The sequence below is a fragment of the Pogona vitticeps genome, chromosome 8, assembly GCF_051106095.1.
Source record: "Pogona vitticeps strain Pit_001003342236 chromosome 8, PviZW2.1, whole genome shotgun sequence".
NCBI lineage: Eukaryota > Metazoa > Chordata > Lepidosauria > Squamata > Agamidae > Pogona > Pogona vitticeps.
Genome location: NC_135790.1, coordinates 5606645 through 5626901, shown reverse-complemented (window position 1 = coordinate 5626901; position 20257 = coordinate 5606645). Strand labels below are relative to the sequence as shown.

Below are 20257 nucleotides of genomic sequence, written 5' to 3'. Positions count from 1 at the left end.
TTGGTGAAAGTTTTATTGGATGGAGGCAGTGACACACAGCGTTCATTCTCCCTTCAGATCCATGCTCCTGGTGGGAGATGAACAGTCCATCCTAAGCTGACATCCCTCTTGTAAGGCATTTATTATCCCCTGGGTCCATACCCAAGTGATACATAGCATGCCTTTCTTGCAGAAGGCTTTAGGATCAGTCTCCTGTATCATCAGGGATGGCTGAGAAAGTCATTTGTCTGAGAAGCACTGCTAATCAATCACCTGGACAAAGGATGTCACTTTTAGTACAGGTTGGCTTGCTTTGTTGTCGCTACAGGACGTGATGTGGAAAACAAAGGTGAATTTGCGAAGATACATGCTGTTGGAAAGATTTGTGCCAGGAGATCCTATTTAGACTTTAGTGAAAAAAAATGTGCCCATGGGGGATCATCTTTCCCCATGTTGTCACCACATCCCTTAAATGTCATCTCTCAAGGGCTCAGAACCTCTCTAAAGAATTGCTTCAAATGACACAAAGAGCTGGAGGGCAAGAGCATCCCATAATAGGCACACGGGGCTGCATGGGGAGTGGGGAAGGACATCTCTACCTCTGAGATCCACTGTCTGCAGAAGGACCCAATAGGATTCTGGCCAAAGAGCCTCGTGGCGCAGTGGTTAAAACGCTGTACTGCAGCTGAAACTGTGCTTACGACCTGGGGTTCAAATCCCAGGTAGCCGGCTCAAGGTTGACTCAGCCTTCCATCCTTCCGAGGTCGGTAAAATGAGTACCCAGCTTGCTGGGGGGGCAATGTGTAGCCTGTATAATTAAAAATTGTAAACCGCCCGGAGAGTGCTTGTAGCGCTATGGGGCGGTATATAAGTCCAATAAATAAATAAATAAATAAATAAATAAATAAATGTAACTCGTGGTCACTTAAAAAAAGAACTTCTTATCCTAACACTGTAGAATATGACTTCATTATACTATTAGAAAAAAAAGAGGGGTAGCTTTTTACAGATGATAACATTACTTGTCACACATCAGGCAAAATCCTGTGTTGAAGATTTGCACCCAGTGTAAGCAGGATTGGGTACTGGAAATATTTTATTTAAGCTCGTGGAAGGCTTCTCATCCCCCTGTTTCAGCTTCCGATGCTCCCTAGTGCTCCAGGGAGTTTTAGGACTTATGGGGGTGTCTTTAATAGTATTTTATTTTATTTTAATGGTGCCAGATTATTGCTGGCAGTCTCAATCCCAGTGGTGGCATTTTTTTTTTACTCTTAAAGACTCCCCCCTCCCAGTCCGGAAACTCCAAAAAGCTTCCCTAGGGAGTCTCAGGGAGCCTCAGAATGTAAATCAGCGGGGAAAGGAAGCTTTCCATGGTCTTAAATTAAACGTCTCCAGCGAGTGATCTGGGTTACGCAGGGCGCAAAGTTACACAAAGGGGTTTTTGCCACTACTTTGGAAAACACCTTTATTCTGATTGACAGTAACCACAATGAGTCCTTTAGCTTTCCAGTGACTCAACACTGTAGGTATGCTAACAAGATGAATGCTGGTTCAGCTATCAGTCACAGAGTCAGAGAAAATTGAAGTTGAAAGGGGCCTACAAGGCCATCAAGTCCAACCCCCTGCTCAATGCATGGATACTGTCAAAGGATATCTGCCAGGTGATTAAGTTTTTCTTGAATGTCCTTTCTCTCACGCACGAATATAAAAATACACCACTCTTCCATAATTCAAAAGCACATATATTTTTGATATGTGCCTATGACTGGATAGCTCAGTGGTTTTGGTATCTGGCTGTGGAGCTAGAGGTTGGGAGTTCAATTCCCCCACTGTGCCCCCCAGAAAGAACCCAAACTGTGCATCCATAGGCAAGTGGCCCCCAGAAGAAGGGAGTGGTGACCTCTGAAAAGGTCAGAACTGGCTTGACGGCACATTATTATTATTTTTATTATTATAGTGTGGTAAAGTTCCCGAGATATTACAATCCCAGAAGTTAACTGCAATTGTAAGCAACCCGGGAGCTTATCTCGGTTCAGAAATATTTCCAACCAAGTGGGGTTGATTTTTTAAAAAGCGATTAAGGTGAGAAAGTAGTAGAGGTAAGTGATAGGACCAAATCAAAGTGGAAGATCAGCTAGAAAGGTTTTCAGGGACATTTAAAAAGAACTGGAGGAAAAAATATCTCTGCGATCTCAGCCGTGTGAGCCAACAGGCACTTTCCGGCTTCTTTCTGGTTCCAAAACTGAACAACACACAGAACGTCCAGAGCCGCTTTTCTCCCCCCCCCCCGCAACTAGAACACACGCTAAGAAAGGGGGAAAGGCATGTTTGTACTGAATCTATGCATCTAGCAACCTGCCACGTCTGTCTTCACCCGACATTCCAGTGTAGAGATTTTTGAATGCCTGCCTGGGCGGCACTAAGTATTCAACTCTGGAACAACTCTTTTGGCAGGCCTAGAACTAGGGTGGGGCAGCCAGGATGTGCCCTCTGGGCACCCAGGGCTGACGGGTGCAAACATTTGCTGCTGGGACAGTGCAAAGCTCTTCATTCATACTTTCTGCTGGAACCGTGCAGGACTGTCTGGCTTGTGCATGCATCCATCACCTCCAGCCGCACGCCCTAACCCTACGGGAACACGAAACAGGCAGGCTCAGCATGGAATGGGTACGGCCATGACGCTGTGATGTTCTCAGGCCCAGGCATCGCTCTGCATTCTTCCGTCCATTCCTCACATATTCCTATCTTGCATGACTCAAGCTTCACCGGGACGGCAATGAAGTCTTGGATGCTAAAAGGGTAGTTACTGCCCTGCCTTTTCTGTGACCTCTTCTCCTTTTTAGGATCTCCCCACAACTTCTGATTGGGTCTGACAGAGAGAGATTCATTTGAGCCTTTTGGCTTTGCAAAACGGAAGTCTTAATTCTCCTTCCACAATGTCGGTCCTGAAAGTGCGTTGTGGACATGCAGGGTGGGCTTTCCGATCTTTGTCCAGACACACAGAGGTTGCAAGGGAGGCCCCTGTTCTTTAGCTGGGGTCCCCAACCTTGGGCCTCCAGATGTTCTTGGACTACATTTCCCAGAAGCCTTCACCACCACCTCTGCTGGCCAGGGTTTCTGGGAGTTGAACTTCAAGAACATCTGGAGGCCCAACGTTGGGGATGCTTGCTTTAAAGGGCAGGGAGGCTATTGTGGCAGTTCTGACTCAAAACAGATCAAGCGGATTCATTAATAAATGAGCTGGGCTGGGTGGAATGGGACACACTTAAACTAGCCCAGAAGCATAAATTACCCTGTCAAGCCTGCAGATGGGAAGGAGGGAAAGCCAAGAAGCTGGCCTGATCTTGGAGACTTGCTCCTTGTATTTTTCTCCTCCATTTTCAGGGTTGAGAAACAATTGAGAATGTTTCTAATACTCACCAAAATTTGGAGGGAGAGGTTGCACAGGCAGAGTTCAAGCGAGGGGGCTTGATTTCACACGGAGAATTGAAATGCAGAGAAATAAGGGTCGCGCTTACAATTTGGGTTTTTGGAAGCAGCAGATTTTGGTTGTCATGAAAAGGCAGCGAACAATGAGCAATGTTTACAGTGTTAGCTTCGTATTTTTACCACCAAGAACGGTGCTTGCTGCCTTTTCTGATGATTTTAAATGACTTTTACAGCTGATTTTTAAGGGTCAAATGTAGACTAAAATAAATGTGGGAAATATAGGTCCTTGTCAGGCAAGTTCTAGAGATACAGGGCCATCACTGAAAAAGCCCTGTCCTTAAGGTCTGCCAAGACCGATGTCTCTGGCTGGTATGCTAGAGAACAGGATTCCCTGATGCTCATCTCACACAGGTTGCGGATAATATGGTGCCAAATCATTGCGGTTTTTGAAAGCACAAACGAACAGCAACAACTGCATCAGCTGATGCAAACAATATAGAAAAGGTGCAATATAATCTGAGCTCCAAGGCCACACCCTGGTTCCAGCTGCCATGTTCTGCACCAGTTGCAGTTTCCAAGCCATTTTCAAGGATGTGCAAGGGATTACTCCTTAGCCAGGTCCTGCGAGCGGTAGAGAGAGAAGAGTTAGTGGCACCCTGGACAGAAGGTCTCGGGATCATGAGAGGAGGCCGTGGCTTGGTACTGAATTATGTGCCTTGCATGAAAAATGGCCTAGGTTCACCTCCTATTGAATTGCAGGCAGAGTGCAACACATGTTTATGATCCCTGGTACAATAGCGCCGTTAGGGTTTCATTTCCAAAGGAAGACCACCCAGCTTGGTCTGCAAGAAGGTTGTGGGTTCAATGACCAACATCTCCCACTTAAAGTATCTGAGCTGGGAAGGAGCAGCCTCCCCCTGAAATTGTGGAGATCAGCTCTCATGAAAATGCTTCACACGAGGGTCCAGATGCATCATAGTGCTGCTTCGTACCGTCACAGAAGGTTGACTGTCAGTGCATTTTCTGAAAGAGAAGAGTTTGATAAAACTCTGTACAGGGGAGAGGAGGGGATCTGTGACTTGACAGAACTGAATAGAAGGGAGCAGACTTAAAGGCCAGGAAGCACCAAGGGCCAAATGAGATGAATTTCAAACTCCACTATAGACAGATGAGGACTCCGTAGGCCTGGGTTCAAATCCCAACTCAGCCATGGAGGCTTAGTGATAAAACCACTCCTTAAATATGACCCTAACCTTAAAAGCCCCATTAAGGGCTACTATAAGTCTATTCTGACTTGACGGCACATTGCAGCAGCAGCTGAAAATAACAGTTAAAGAAATCAACAACAAATATCCTTCTCCCTATTAACTGGGCACAGATTCTTCCTGGAGACGTTTATTTTATTTTATACAGCAGCTTTCGTGTTGTCATTTGCATGTACAATAGTGGTCAGTCCTGTATTTTAGGGCAGGGTGGCCTCGTGATGAAAAGGGCATTCACGCGATCCATTTACTGTGCTTTGCTCCTGGTGAGTTTATGGGAGGAAAACGTGATGAGCGGCTTGGCTTGCTATTTACCGAGCTAGTGCGTATTTTCCAGGACAAGGGCCAGGGCCTTGGTTACTCAGCAGTTTTTCCCCCTAAGATGACACGTTTAATATCTTCATAATTCAGTTAATTCATCTTGTATTGATGCCAGCTCAACCGAGGAAGACAAGGGGGTTCAGAATCCAGTGGCTCCCCATTAGATCTAATGGTGGCTAGTAGCTAAGAGACAGGGAGCTTAGGGAGCTGCTAGAAGACTGCAGGACTGACAGCAGCTTTCCCCTTCTCCTTCATTAGGGCTAGAATCTTAAGTTTAGTTAGCGTCTGTGTTTGAAAGGGGGAGGGAGTACCTTGCACTGCCTTAGGCAGCAAGATGTCTTCGGTTGGCCCCGACTTTCTGTATTCCCACCATAGTACAGATTTGTAGTACCTGACCTTTTGAATTCATAAATCAAATTCATCTCCCAGAGACCTGGGTCTTCTCTGACTGTGACTGTGCTCCTGCCATAATAGTTGCATATAATCCTGAGCACACGGATCTCTTATGATTTTGGACACTAAGGGGATCCAGGGCCACATGGTAGCAGAGCCTTCCCGACTCAGATCTCCAGGCAGGGCTAGGAAAGAATCCAGCACAAAACCCTCGACAGTGGCTGCCAGTCAGAGTTGACTAAACTGGAGTAGATGGACGAATGACTTGACCCAGTATAAAAATAGCGCCCTCCATTCGTATTGTCTTCTCTGTTTAGAGGAGTTTAACATTGGTATATGGAGTGGGGAGTTTGTTATGTTGCCTTACTGTTCAGAGCAGGGCTTTGCACTAAGTCAGTGGTAAAGAAATGCATGAAATAAATAAATGATTACCCTTGTATGGTGCAGTAGAGAAAGAATAGCAGACTAGGATTTCAGAGACCTTGGTTCGAAGTCCCACTTGACCATGGAGATTTGTGTGTCTGTGCTATGAGTGCTAAAACCACTCCTTAAATATCTCATGTACCTTCAAAGCCCTTCCAAGAGTCATTATAGGTGAGTTCCAACTTGACAACACAGGTTCCTAGTGTCTGCCTTGCAGTGCAGGGAAAAGGAAACACAACCTTCTGAAATGATGTTTAATTAAAGCAAAGTTATCTGTACTGAAATCTCTCTTCCTTTTTCACTTCCTCCGGACAGGAAACCTGGTATTGGTATGGAGAGGTCAGCGCTGACAACGTCATCATGAGCGGGGTGAAATGCTCGGGGACAGAAATGTCCCTGTCTCATTGTCGTCATGATACTCAGGTGCGCTGCCCCCGAGGAGGAGGACGTTACGCGGCCGGAGTGTCCTGTACAGAGAGTAAGTCATTGGCAGAGCCCCGAGTTTATTGTTGGTTGGTTGGTTTATAACCCGAGGCAACTTACCCAAAAAGCTTTCCTTCTCATGAAAACACCCTCCGGAATTCCACAACGGCCAGGTTCAGTTCTGAGAATAGTACTGCTTTTAGAAAGAGTAACCTTTCCACCACTTTCTGATCATGATGGCTTCTGCATAAGGGTAGTGCGGATGCTGCCATATTGTCTCTGCTTACTCCCACCCTGCCTTCTCCTGCCTGCCTCCTGCCCCACAGATGGGGGTTCCCTGGGTCTAGGCATGTGTCAATTCTTGCTTGCCTGTCTCTTGTGTGTGTGTGTGTGTGTGTGTGTTCACAATGAACAATTAAGCTGGCCATCACCTCATTGAAAGCAGTAGATCATCTATGTGTACAAGGGGTAGTGAATACTGTTGCAGACTTTTTAATTCAGTTAAATTTCCTCAGCTGTGTGGCAGAAATGCAGAGATTTACAGAACAGAATAAACTTTATGTTCTCAAGAGTACTCCACCCCTTTTTTTCCTCCTCAACTGGCACTTACCGTCTCAGTAACTAATTTCTGAGACATTATTGGGAGAAGAAATCAGAAGTTTCATGTCTTACAGCGAACAGGTAAAAGCAAACTAAAAGAGAGAGAGAGACTGTTTTGAGCAACAGGCCTCAACAAACTACTAAAGAGAGGGGGAAAGCAGAGCAGAAAGGCAGGGCTTTCTCTGAATCAGAAGCAGAGAAAGAACTACTGGTCAGTGCTGACAGATTGACAGACACAGCAGCCCAAAAAGGTCCCTCCCAGCCAAGCCTACCAAAGGCAGCATGCGAGGTTGCAAAAAAAAAAAAAAAAAAACTCGTGTAGCGAATACTCCCTTGTGCAAATGTATCGCCTTATGCAAACACGAAAAGATTTTGCTGCATGCAAAATGGACCATTGCAAACAAAAAGGGGATTCTGCCCTTACATTGGATATTTGGATTAATAATTCTTATGGGACATACATTGATGGTTTTGTCTGTTAATTCTTTATTGTTGCCTTAGAATTGGAAATGGCAAAGATTTATAGGACTTGAGGCTAAACAAATAAATGTGAACTGAACTGGCCTTTGCCTGAGGCTGCCTTCCCAGACTGGCCACCCTTTAACACTCCATTCTTAGCCCATTCCATTTTAATGAACCCATAATGAATTTCTGATGTGTAAAAAAATGCAGGCACACCCTGGTTTTCCCCCCCCCCTGAGCAGTAACACAAATTATGAGTTTCAGACAGCTATTGTCTTCTCCAGGCGTTATCCTTGGCAGGCCTCTAGCCCTACCAACGTTATGATCCATAATCAGAGTTTCAAGTCCCAGAATCCCCTGCTAGCAAGGGCTTTGGTCCTGCTGGCTGGAGATTCTGGCAGCTGTAGTCCAAACAGGACTTTCTAAAATGCTGTTGGGAATTGGTAGCAGCTAGGAGTTTTCCAGACTTTAGAAATTCCTGGCCCTAAGATCTGAGCATAAGCGCTTGCCTTTTGTGGTGAAGTTCTTAATCAACATATGTGGGCTTTTTGTTTCTCCTCCAGCTGCAGCTGACCTAGTCCTCAATGCCAAGCAAGTGGAGCTCACCTCGTACCTGGAGGACCGCCCGATGAACATACTGCAGTGCGCGCTGGAGGAAAATTGCTTGGCCTCCACAGCTGTCAATACCTCCATTACCTACGGCTCCAGGAGGCTCCTGCGCTTCTCCTCCCAGATCCACAACAACGGGCAGGCCGATTTCCGACCCAAAGCTGGGCGCCATGCCTGGATTTGGCACGACTGTCACAGGTCAGCCTTCCCCTCCTCCCCGTCCTCTCTGTGGTCACAGACTGAAATGAAGGCAACAGAGGCTCCCCTAGACAAAAAATCCTGTTTTCCAATTAGATCAACAGCAAGAACTGGTGGAGAGCTCAGTGGTTTGGAGCTCTGTCTGTGAAGCCAGAGGTTGGGAGTTCGATTCCCCCTTTGCGGCTCCTTGGCAGGGGCTGGACTTGATGATCCCTAGAGGTCCCTTCCAGTTCTAAGATAAGTCTTGTCACGGCTTGAAGAAAACCTTGGCATTGATGTCTGCTGAAGGTGGCAGCCACCCACAAAAGCACATGACAAACACAAAACCTGTGAACCTTTTAGTTTCCCAAGACTCATTTTTGTTCTTGGCAACAGACTGACACAGCGATCCCTCTGTTTTTTCAAAACATAGGTAGAAGTTAGAGCTTGGAAATCTTGCTCTCTTTTTTTTTGGGGGGGGGGAGAAAGAGGGATTACAATTCATAGAATATCCCACTGAGCATGGATCTGGGGAGCAGTGGATTTAAAAGCAGTTTGCCCCAGCTCTAAATCCAAATCCATGTAGGGTCGCATGGAGTGGTGCTGGTTGGGGACATAACACTTGGGTTCAAATTCTGCATCAGCCAGCAAGTGAATGCAGGCAGAGGGTTGTGCATGTGTGCAGGCAGAAAATATTTTTACCCCACCTTCCTCCTTAAAAAGGATCCAAGGGAGCTTATATCAATAGAAGACAATGTTTAAAAGCTAAAAACAGCAACTAACTATACGTCACATAAGGATTGTGCTATATGGGTCCATGGGCTGACCTGAGGCATGCCATTTTCCTCCTGCCACAGCCACCCTTAAAAACTAGGGGCTTATAAGAAAGAAGCAGGCACTGTTTCCATACTAGGGCTGATTCAAGGCATTTTGCTCCCGGAAGTAAAGGATGAGATGGCAACCTGACTATTTCATATGTGAAAGCCAGTAAACTGGCAGCTGAACCCCCCACTTTGCAGGGGTCCACAGGCGATGGGGCAGCAGGTTAGTTTAGGAGGTTCAAAACAGGTGGTGCGGGATATATGTCTCTGCCTTCGAAGAGACAGCAGTGCCCCAGGACATTAGGAACCTCCTGCCATCGACCATGTGAGGTGAATGCTCCAGTATGCCTCAGGGCAGGGCCAGCTCCAGATGCATCAAGGCAAACATCGCCTGCTCAGAGCTTCACGAACAGCAATGTCCCCTGGATTGGTGCAGCCTCGAGCAGGCTGCAAGCTCAGTGCGTAGATCAAATCCTGGTGAATGGCCCAAGACGGCAGGTCATGGGGGCTACGGCCATCTTGCTCTGTCGTGGGGTTTCTGCAGCCCTCTCGCCACTTGACCTGTACGGCTGACCAAGAAAAGATGAGTCATTTCACAGCCTGCCTCTCCTCTGGCATTTCCGAACAGCTCAAGTTAATCGAGGCGGCTGTGGCTTGTCGGTGGGTTTAGACCGGCCTCTCTGTGTACAGAGAAAGGCCATCTCAATTCCCCTTCAGTATTTCCAGTCTGTAAACACTATAATATAAACATCTATCTGAGTGAGCAGACATATTTTAGGAACCGAGTCAGACCCTGAGGTGTAAAATTCTTTTTTCTTCTTCCCTGCGTTGGAAATAGCTCGAGCATCCAAATTCAAAGTAAATATTTCAACCATCTCAAAAGGCCGCCTTCTCCCACTGGCCTCTTCCTTTTCTTAACTGTCTCTATTTCTGTTCTCTATACCTTTCTGTTCAAGATATGGCAGTGGGACCAGGGATGGACGGGGGGGGGGGGGGTAGAGAGTGAATCCTACTTAGCAAGCAGGTAAAGAGAAACAAAAAAAAACGCCTGGCAGAAACTTTGAATTAAAGTGACTCTCAGATTTTGTTGCCCTTAAGGAATAAAAAAAAAATCCACAAAATGTCAACACATTTATGTAAAATAAATGCATGGGCGTCTTAGGCGCTGGTATCAGATACTGCATATCAGATATTTTGCGTGAAGCTATGGCTTATTTTTCCAGGTGAAAAAAAGCCAGCCGGTTGCTTGGTTTTCCTTGGGCTTAAGCTGGGAGGTATCCGTCTGAGTCTAAGCATGGTTTCCAAATGAACAAGTCACCACATTCATGCTTAGCTGGTGTGAAACACTGCTCAGGCCTCATACATACTTGTAGCTTTGGATGTCAGGCACCATATGAACTAAAAGTTAAGTAAACCATGAACCAAAAGGCTATCTCCCACCCACCCCTCCAAACCTAAAAATTATAGTTCTTTGTGGGGTCAAAAGTTCCCTTTCTCCATCCTTTCCACAGTTGGTGAAAATCTCAATCTGATATAATACAAGCAGTGAATTTCCCCAGATGGGGAATGGTTTCAGGAACTATCCAGAGTGTTGATCCACTCCCACCTCCATAGATTCAGAACTTTGGAGAGCCCCTTTAAAGTTTGGAGTAAAACCCAGGGTGGATTCGCCACCCCCATTTGCATGGTCCACAGCACACTTCCTACAAAATCCTTGCTGGATGGTTCACCTGGCAAGAGCATGAGGCTAATCACAGAATCATATAATAATAGAGTTGGGAGGAACCTATAAGGCCATGGAGTCCAACCCCCCCCCTCCCTGCTCAATACAGGAATCCAAATCAAAGCAGATCTGACAGAGGGTTGTTCAATTTACTCTTGAATGCCTCCAGTGTTGGAGCACTCACCACCTCCAAAAGTCATTGGTTCCATTGTTGTACTATTCTAACAGTTAAGTTCTTCCTGACAGTCAACCTAAATCTGGCTTCCTGTAGCTTGAGCTCATTATTCCATATCTTGCACTCTGTAATGAATGAGAACCGATTCTGCCCCTCCTCTATATGACTGCCTTTTGAAAAGTGCTATCCTATCTTGCTTCAGTCTTCTTTCCTCAAGGCTAAACATACCCAGTTCTTTCCGTATTTCCTTACAGAGCTGGTTTCCAATCCCCTGGTCGTCCTCGTTGTCCTCCTCTGAACTTCCTCTAGTTTGTCAACATCCTTCTTAAAGTGTGGTGTCCAGAACTGGACACAGTACTCTAGATGAGACCGAATCTTGCATAATCAAAGAGCTGTGATAAGCTCATTATTTTTGGATCCCATGATGTCTAACCACAGCTAGTCAAAGGTTTCTTGGTTCTGCTTTCCAGAGAGGGACCATCATCCAGTGGGTAAACCAGCTGTTTTGTAATGCAAAATGGTCTGGTTTCAGACCCTGGCAACTGAAGCTAAAAAGGCTTAAGTATCAGGTCTGGGGAAAGATCCTCTGCCTGAGAGCCGCTGCTGGCCAGAGTTAGCAATATTAGATTAGACAGATGAATCATCTTCATGAAATAAGACCCCTTTCTGTTTCTAATATAATTTGAAGCCACTGTATACAGTATACCTGTATATATCTGCCTTGGTCCCCTGTTGGGTTCCTGGCTAAATTCAAGATGTTTGTTTCAACTTTAAAACCCTAAACGGCTCAGGGGCTGGCAGGTAATGACTCCCTGCCTTTCATCTTGTCCATCCGATTACCCTGTCAAAATACCCTTGAGTCCTACCATGACCCAAAAGCCAAACTTCTTCAGGAAGGATGTCTGTATGCTTACAAGCATTCCTCTGTCAATTTATCATGTCAGTTGGTGGACAGGAGGAACAGAAGGTCCACAGAAACACTCAAAATCCGAAGTTGCCCACTCGCTGGCCAAATGATTAGAGATCACTGGCTAGAAGGTGGGATGACTAGAAGGGGACACAACACACCGGAAGCAGGAAGGATCTCACTAATAGTGTATTTGCCAACTCTGATGTTTCTGTGCTGCCCCCAGTGGAAACAGAAAGGGGGAGAGAAAGAGATTGAAAATCTCCAGATGACCTCAAATGGCTGGTTTTATGCAATGTATTCTGCCACATATGCTCGGTTTTGTTATTGTCTAAAGACCGAGCAACATGACTTCCCAGATTAAATGCATGCAGATGATGTTAATTTCCTGCCTCTCCGCTAACATTACAAAAGTGGGACGTGATGAGAGAATTCCTGGCATTGGGGGACATCCTGATCTTGCCAGGAACTGAATCCTAAAAACTGTGGGTTGGTGACCAACAATAATTGAGTAATGCATGACATGACCCGCTGGGAATTACAGTCAATTTTCTCACTCTGCCTTACCAATCCTTCTGGAAAAACTACCGTTCGCTCCCCCGACTCCCCAAACAAGCTACTTGCTCTTATTCATAGCTTTTATTCGGAATTTAAAATGAAATCTCCAGCAATCCTTAGTGTTTTGGCTGCCAGGTTGCGGCTATCATTATGGGTGCTCCGATCCCACAATGATTTTATTGCCTTTTGCATCATTAATACATTATCTTGTGTTTCCTTCTTGTGGGCAGTTCTGGTATTGCAACTTGGAAATTCCAAAGAATACTTCCATTACGATGCAGCAAAGTGTCAAAAAGTAAAATAAAATAAAATAAAAGCCTCTAAATGTTCCCTTAGAAGAACCTCTGAAAGTACCTGCTTGCATTCATTACAGTGAAATAACTTGGGTATCCCTGTACTTATTATAGCTAAAAATAAGTTTGTAGTTGCTAATTACACAATTTTGCACCCAAAATGAATGAGGTATAGATAACTAGTTTACCTGTAACTAGTTACTTCTGATATCTGCTCTTATTTGTAATATTGCATATGCTATCTATTGCCTTAAAAGTATGCCTTATTTCTATCCTTGGGTAATGCAAGTATTCATGGATTCTGACTCTCTGAAACCCCAGCCAGCGCAGCTAGTGGTGAAGGCTTCTAGGAGTCCTACCGTTTATTGTATTGGGTCCTTTTGGGGAGAAAAGTGGGATAGAAATATTTTAAATAAATAAATATTATTGTACTGATATTCCTGGTGGAGGAAATTCCAGCGGCCTGCAGGATGCAACTCTGTCTTGCCTTTTCTGTAGGCTGCAAGCACGTTCTCGATATTTCTGCAAACAAAAACAAAAGTTAAAAAAAACATTTAATGGTACTAGGCTCTAGATGTTTCCAGAGAGCAGAAGTCCTGGTTATTTGATTTGCTGCTGGTGTATTTTTATTGCCAAATAAAAATGAGAGGCGAGTGATGCGTTTTCCACTTTATGTGCTGGAGTAATATGACTGGCATTGGGTACTTACAGAATTTGTCTCAGAGGAGGAGCACCACGTGTTGCTTCGCCTTATTCAGCAACCTTTCTCGTGCGTTTGCTATTGTCCCAAAATAAGAATTGCTGGGATCTTCCTCTTCAGAGGAGAATGAACTGATTTTCCCCCCAGCACAAAATCGCCCCGTCCTGCTCTGGCGGAAACCCAAGGAGAGAAGGTGAAACTAGACCTTGTTTACCTGCAAATCAGAAATCACCTTTCGGTTGCTTCCAGATTCATGGGGAGAGCCTGGTTTGGCTTCCAGAAGGTTTAGGGAGCAGAAAAATCTCCCAAATATTTCCAGATCCAGCCCACCCCTGCTGGGGCAGGAAATCCTTTAATGATGTGCTACCTAGCCGATTCTGATTTACACTGATCTTGCCAGGGTTTTCTAGGTATAAATTACTCAGAAGGATGCTACCAGTTCCTTCTTCATTTGTACTCTAGACCAGTAATTCTTAACCTTTGTTACTCAGGTGTTTCTGAACTGCAACTCCCAGAAGCCTTCACCATCACCTCTGCTGGCCAGGATTTCTGGGAGTTGAAGTCCAAGAACATCTGGAGGCCCAAGGTTGGGGACCACTGCTCTAGACAACTGACCCAGATGGCTTTTTTTCCCTGGGAGGCACTCTGTTGAAACCCTCCATGTGTTTTAACGATTGTGCTTCTTTGCCAATCGTCCTGGAAGCTGTAGTTGTGCAACAGGGTTTCGAATACAGATGTCACCCTCCTGGTGCTGAGTCTGGGGCTTGCAGAAACAAGGGGATTGGCCCTCAGGCCAAAGCTGTATCTTGAGTTACCCTTAACCGTAATGCTTGCTTCCTCTCTGGCTTATACAGGCATTACCACAGCATGGAGGTGTTCACACATTACGATCTACTGGACCTCAACGGGACCAAAGTGGCTGAAGGACACAAGGCCAGCTTTTGCTTAGAAGATAGTGACTGCTTAGAGGGTAAATCATTCTCTTCCATTTGCAGTGTGTATTCCTGTCTAAAATAAGAGTCCATTTTCCTACCCAATCCAGGTGAAAGTCAGATCGGTTTATTCGATAAATCTTATCTACTAGCACTTCAGCAATTTCTGATGCCTCACAAAGCCCAGTCAATCTTTAGCTGTTTCTCCCACAAAAGTCAGCTTGTAGATGGGCTGAGACTTACCAGAGAGAAGCTTTGATGGGGTAGAGTTCCATGCATCCAGCCTAATGTATGGTCAGTTCTCTTATATCAACCCACAGTCCACCCTCCAGGGACAGACTATAGCACCCATCATCTCCAGGCAAACCATGCTGTCTGTTGCAAAAAAACAACAACCCTATCTTGTGTGTATGGGATGCCTCAGTCATTCCAACAGACAAAATGAAGCTTCCTCCCAATGTAGTAAAGCCATAGGAGACTCTCCACAGGGAAAAATGTTTCTGAAGCCCTGTTCTCCCGTCCCTAGAAAGCCCAGAAGCTAAATCTGGGAAACTGAACCTACATGAAAAGCATCTACCAGGGAATATGCATTTTTGGCCTTCGGGACAGATTTAGCTTCCGAGGCCTCCCCATCCAGACTTGAAGCTGCTTCTGCCGTTATCTCTGATCAGTGATAGGAGATAAGAGGCTAATTTAAGCCTGGCATCCTGTTTCAAGGATCAGAACTCTGGTCTCTAGCTCAGGGGCACACCCAAGAACTCACTGCCCGTTATGATTTGCTTCCTCCGGAGGAACAAATGAAAACTTCACCCGTTGTTGTTTCAGGGCGATCAGCTTTGACAAGCTGTCAACTACAGCAAGGTCCTGCCTCTCCATACAAAGACCCGGGTTCAACAAAGGGAGAACAGTGTGAGGCTGTGAGCTTCCCAGTGCAAATGGTGATAAGTGTGGAAGTGCATCTCTGTGCAGGCTGGAGTCCTATTCAACTGGCCAGATGCATTTGATACATACTGTACTGGCCAGGATCCTATTGATTAGCTATGCTGGCGTTAAGTGCAGTAATGTGGAGAGAATGGGTGCTACTTAGTAGATTGATCCTTTTAGCCCTTGTTGTGACGCAGCTCATGCAACTGGTAAATGACACAGGCTACAAGCAGTGATTTGTTAACTTGCAGTAATTTTCCTCTGCAATTTCCATCATTGCACTTACGTGTGTATAATTAACCAACAGGATGCTGGTCAAGGCAACTGCGTCTCCCCCAGCCCCAGCAATACCTGCAGTTAGATGACTGCTGCTAAAGACGGATCAAACCCTGTATGCCTTGATTATGCAACCCTAGGCAAGGCTTATCAAAGACGAAGAGCTACGTTAGCTCAGCCTGGAGGATGCTGTAGTTAAACAATTGGAGTATCTCATCCAGAACTTGGAAAACTAACATTTTTTTAAAAAAACACACTACAACTCCCGAAACCTCCCTGCTACCAGGGTCAGGGAGGTTCTGGGAGTTATAGTGCAAAAAGTAACATTTCTAGACTAATGATCCCAGCTGCAACACATTCATGCTTTTGAACACTGCGACCAGGCTCTTGAAAGATGGACCTACTGCAGGGACCTTCTAAAGAACCTCTGAGGATCACACCAGCACTGATGCTCTTGCGTTCTGTGTCCCTTTCCCATTCATTAGGAGTCCAGAAGCAATATGAATGTGCCAATTTTGGAGAACAAGGCATCACCGTTGGGTGCCATGATGTCTATCGGCATGATATCGACTGCCAGTGGATTGACGTTACGGATCTCAAGACAGGGACCTACTATTTCCAGGTAGGCTGTTGCCCTACAAACGAACGAGACCCACACGCCTCTGGATTCAGAGGAGTAGAATTCACTTGATATGATCAGCAGAATGAAGTGGGCAATGCTCTTTCTGCATTGTATGGTTCAAGGTGCATGTTGGAATCCTCCCTTATTTATTGAATGGAAAGGGGGAAATGCTCTTGTGTGTAGAGAAAGACCACATCAAGCAGCTTCCTGCCTCTGGGAAACCTTGTTAGGAATATTGCAGCATATTAGGTCACCATTAACTTGACGACAAAACCATGTGCTGCTCAAGAATATACTTACATAAACTGTAATTATAAAGAGAAATGGAGAGAAAGGTGCAGGAGCTTCAAAAGCAGGGTGATCCGCTCTCTGCTCTCCTTTCGCCAGCAGGCAAAGACCCTTCTCTAAACCCCAACCACCTCCACAGCTGCATTTGGTGGGGACACGGGAGAATTCTTTCTCTGTTGCTGCTCCCAGAGACTCTGGAACTCCCTCCCACTGGAGGCCAAACTGGCCCCATCTTTGCCGTCCTTCCGCAAGCAGACAAAGACCTTTCTCTTCAGGCAAGCTTTCCTTGAGTGACTGGCTGCTGAGTTAGGTTTTTAAATGGATTGTTGTACCTTACTACTTTGGATATGTTTTTTAGTATGGCTTCTGTTTGATCCTTCTTAGTATCTGTATACTCTGTGTTGATAGCTTTAATATTGCCTTTTAATGATGTAAGCCACCTTGGGTCTTTTTAAAGAAGAAACACAGGCTAAAACCATTTTACATAAAATAATAAATGTTTAAGTATTACATCACTTTAAAATTATTAATCTTAGAATAATTCTAAAAAATAATTTGGTAAGTTATTTTTTCCAAGAAAAGAAAGAATATGAGCAGCCAAGATAGGAGCAATCGAGTCTAACACCTGTATAGGAAAAGTATCAAATTATTCCAGGAAAATCAACCCTGAAAATGCACACATTAATGCACACAATATTCTTGAAACAGCTGCAAAAAATGCAAACGCTGGAACCAAGCAGTGGGAAAGGAGATGTGAATTCAACACTCCGTTTTCTTGTAAAAATTGCCGAGTGTGAGAATTTGACTGCATTTGAGCTTCTGGGTCAGGCATTTTTATGTGACTCCATCCTTCACTGGTACATCGCTTTCCCCCTGGCAGGTCAGGAGATATTAAATCGCTCCTCTTCCTGGACTCAGTCAGTTCTAAGGTGCTTCTCTCTCCTTTCCCAGATCGTTGTCAACCCAACCCTTGAAGTGGCCGAGTCGGATTATACAAACAACAAAATGATCTGCACATGGAAATACGAACATCATCGTTCCTGGATGTACAACTGCCATATAGGTGAGGGCTATTTTGATGGTTTTTCGGGGTTTTGTTGTTGTTGTTTGTTGTTTTGCTGCTGCTGCTGCTGCTCTTTAAAGCTAGCTCAAAATAGAAGCTTTGTACAGCACTCACTGCTAAAAAGAATAGTTTATAAAGGTACATGGGCAGAATAATCTGCTGTTTTCATTCTTAAATTGGTTAATTACTCATTTGTTAGAATTGCATCTAGAAGTCCTTTGTTCATTTCTGCCACTCCCACACCACTGATTATTTAACTATGGTAGAGACAGCCTGTAACTCTGCCTGGTGGTTTGTTTCCAACCCGGAAGTATGAAACTTCTGGACATTACTACATACTAAAAAGTAGAGATGGGTACGAACATTTCCAGCCATTCTGACATACATTCATAGAACCAGATGTGGCAAATCTCAGACAGAGACAGGAAAGGGTCTCTGGTTTTACAGGCAGTTCTTAAAAGGCACATGCGCATGGTCTGTTCCGTGCATCACCATGCTCAGTCACTCACCTGTAGTTCAAGGACTTTGGCTGAAATGAATGTAAAAAGGAGGAGAGAAAATTGGATTCCATTTGCAACTTTTTCAAGTGAACTCCTGCCCATTAAAAAATAATGACGAAAGTGTCGTTCGTTTGATGCATTTATCCTTCACTTTTTAAACAAAACATGTGTATCTCTTTGCAACTTGGTATCCTCATAAAGGTCTGTGTTATCCAGATGGACAAAGAGATTAAAAACAAACTGCCGATGATATGTGTTTCATTTTCTCCTCTTGCAGCCGACTCTTTCAGTGAGGCCGTAGAAGAGAAGTTCAATCATGTTGACGGACTTTTGAACAACCAGCTGCCTTAACTTTGACTCCTCTGTTGAAGGAAGGTCTTTTCCCACCGTTTCCCTAACCACTTCTCGGAAGACTAGAAGTAATCAAGCTAGCAACTGTGGACCTTAAAATTAGCTTTGTAAGTTATTTTCAAGGGTGTGCTTCATGTCTACTTAGCAGCAGCAATAGGATTGACTTTCATTTCGTACCCATTCCAGCAGAAGGAAGGTTTTGCAAAACCCTTGGAGGCTTTGCTTCCCTCAATGGACGTCCTAATTTATTCCCAAAGAGTTCACTGCAAACTCCCACACTGCCTTAGTTCATCAGGACGCAGAAGCAACAGCTGGATCACCCACCTAAGGATGTCTGGCGTGACACATTTCTATAAAAATTCCTTTCATAGGGAATGACTTTCTCCATTTTCACATTTGGTCTTGGGCTAAGATTTGAAAATCTGACTGTACACACCATTGAGGTACAGTCTGCAGCATCCTCGTGACGAGTGGAAATCTTGCAAAACATCCTAATTCCCCGTTCCATTACATTCCAGAATCCCTTTCCCAGAAGTGCCTTTCATGAGAGCTGGTTTAGACAGATTTGGTACATTGCAATGGGGAAAATCTTTGTCAAGTCATTCCGTACATCTAAGATTTCAAAGCCACTAGACTGTGAATTTTTCCTGAACGCCGTGAGCTGTTCGCCCATCTTCCTTTGCCCCGATCCGTGCCTTTTTTTTTTCTCCTGCCTTCCACCCGACAACGAATAGTTAAGAACTGCACCACAGGAACTCTGCAAGGGCAATTGCATTATTGGCCTTATATGATCAAGGCCACTGGCTCAGCCACCCGTTATGTCCAACTATCCTGTAAGGTCTTTTTGAGGGTGGAAAAGAAAAAAAAATTGAATGCTCATTGGTTAAACGCATAATGGTGCTAAGTGCATGCACCTCTGTTTGTTTGAGGTCATGTTTGCTAAAAAGATCCACACTTACTTGAACTTAGAAGCCAGCACCTCTTTTTTTGTCCAGGAAAGAGAAACCAGATGAGATTTGTGTGTATCCTGTGAACAAAAGCAGGCAGTTGTCTTTTGCATGAAGAAATGGACTGGAAGAATGTTTAGATCTGCTACATCAGAGCATGTTGTGTGTTGTCCCCATTCTGAAATCATTTCAACTGAGCACTATTGCACATTCAGAAATCAAGACATAAAGAGGAAAAGGATTTATCCCCTTGTTTGTTCTATCCACCTGGCAATCAGTTACACTGCCTGCGTCCATGGAGGTTCTGTTCAGTTGGCAGGGTTGGCAACTGGGGCTTAACCAGGGTTCTAAGTGCATTTGTTTTGGCCCTATGGGTGGAGGAATTCGAAAGATCTCGAAAGCTCATGCAGAGAGTACAAAAGTGATTTGAAGCTTCTTCTTCTTCTTTAGGACTTAATTCCATGCCTACTTTGTGATATGTGAAGTAGGGGAGGGGAATGGGGGGGAGAGAAATCAGTGCTCCCTAACTGGAGGTCTAAACTACACACCCTACACAAGGTGCATTGTTCACGACTGAAGAGAATTCAGCTGGGTCAAACCTCTCCTTTATCAACAGCTGTGAATTTCTCCTCTATTCTTGTCTGCGAGAGAAGCAAGAATTGACTAGATGGGGTTTTTTTGGGCGGGGGGGTTGGAAGATGATTATAAAAGGTACATTGCAGTTAGAAACTGCTGCATGAATAAATTAAGGATTATGCTTACTGTCTAAACACGTTGCAGGCACACGTTAAGAGTGCTGGTTCTCCTTTGCATCAAGTTTAACCTACCTCGTAGGTGTGTTGTTGTGAGGCTAACGGCCAAATCACATGACAGGTTGAGCTGGCCACTTAAACATAAGCAGAGAGAGATCCGCATTTAGCAAATGGTATCCCTTGCTCTGGAGCCAAAGGTGGCCATTTGGTGCATCGGTAGAAGCCCCCGGGGGCCACCAGACACAAACCAACCACTGGCCAACTCACCTCGCTGAACTATGGACCTATGCGTGGAGGTGGGATGAGGGGGGCTTGTGCTCTGTAGCTACCCTGCACAGCTGATGCCA

At 45.0% G+C, this 20257-nt stretch overlaps 1 protein-coding gene across 1 annotated transcript in view; it reads left to right on the top strand.

The window, feature by feature from the left end:
* Nucleotides 1–18326, top strand: part of LOXL2 (lysyl oxidase like 2) — a 97152-nt gene extending 78826 nt beyond the window's left edge. The window contains exons 9-14 of the mRNA XM_020780342.3: nt 6123–6285; nt 7856–8099; nt 14110–14225; nt 15873–16009; nt 17249–17360; nt 18138–18326. Of these exons, the coding sequence (XP_020636001.3) occupies nt 6123–6285; nt 7856–8099; nt 14110–14225; nt 15873–16009; nt 17249–17360; nt 18138–18211 (846 nt within the window). The 3' untranslated portion in view covers nt 18212–18326. The remainder of the gene's footprint in view (nt 1–6122; nt 6286–7855; nt 8100–14109; nt 14226–15872; nt 16010–17248; nt 17361–18137) is intronic.
* Nucleotides 18327–20257: the final 1931 nt, after the last annotated feature.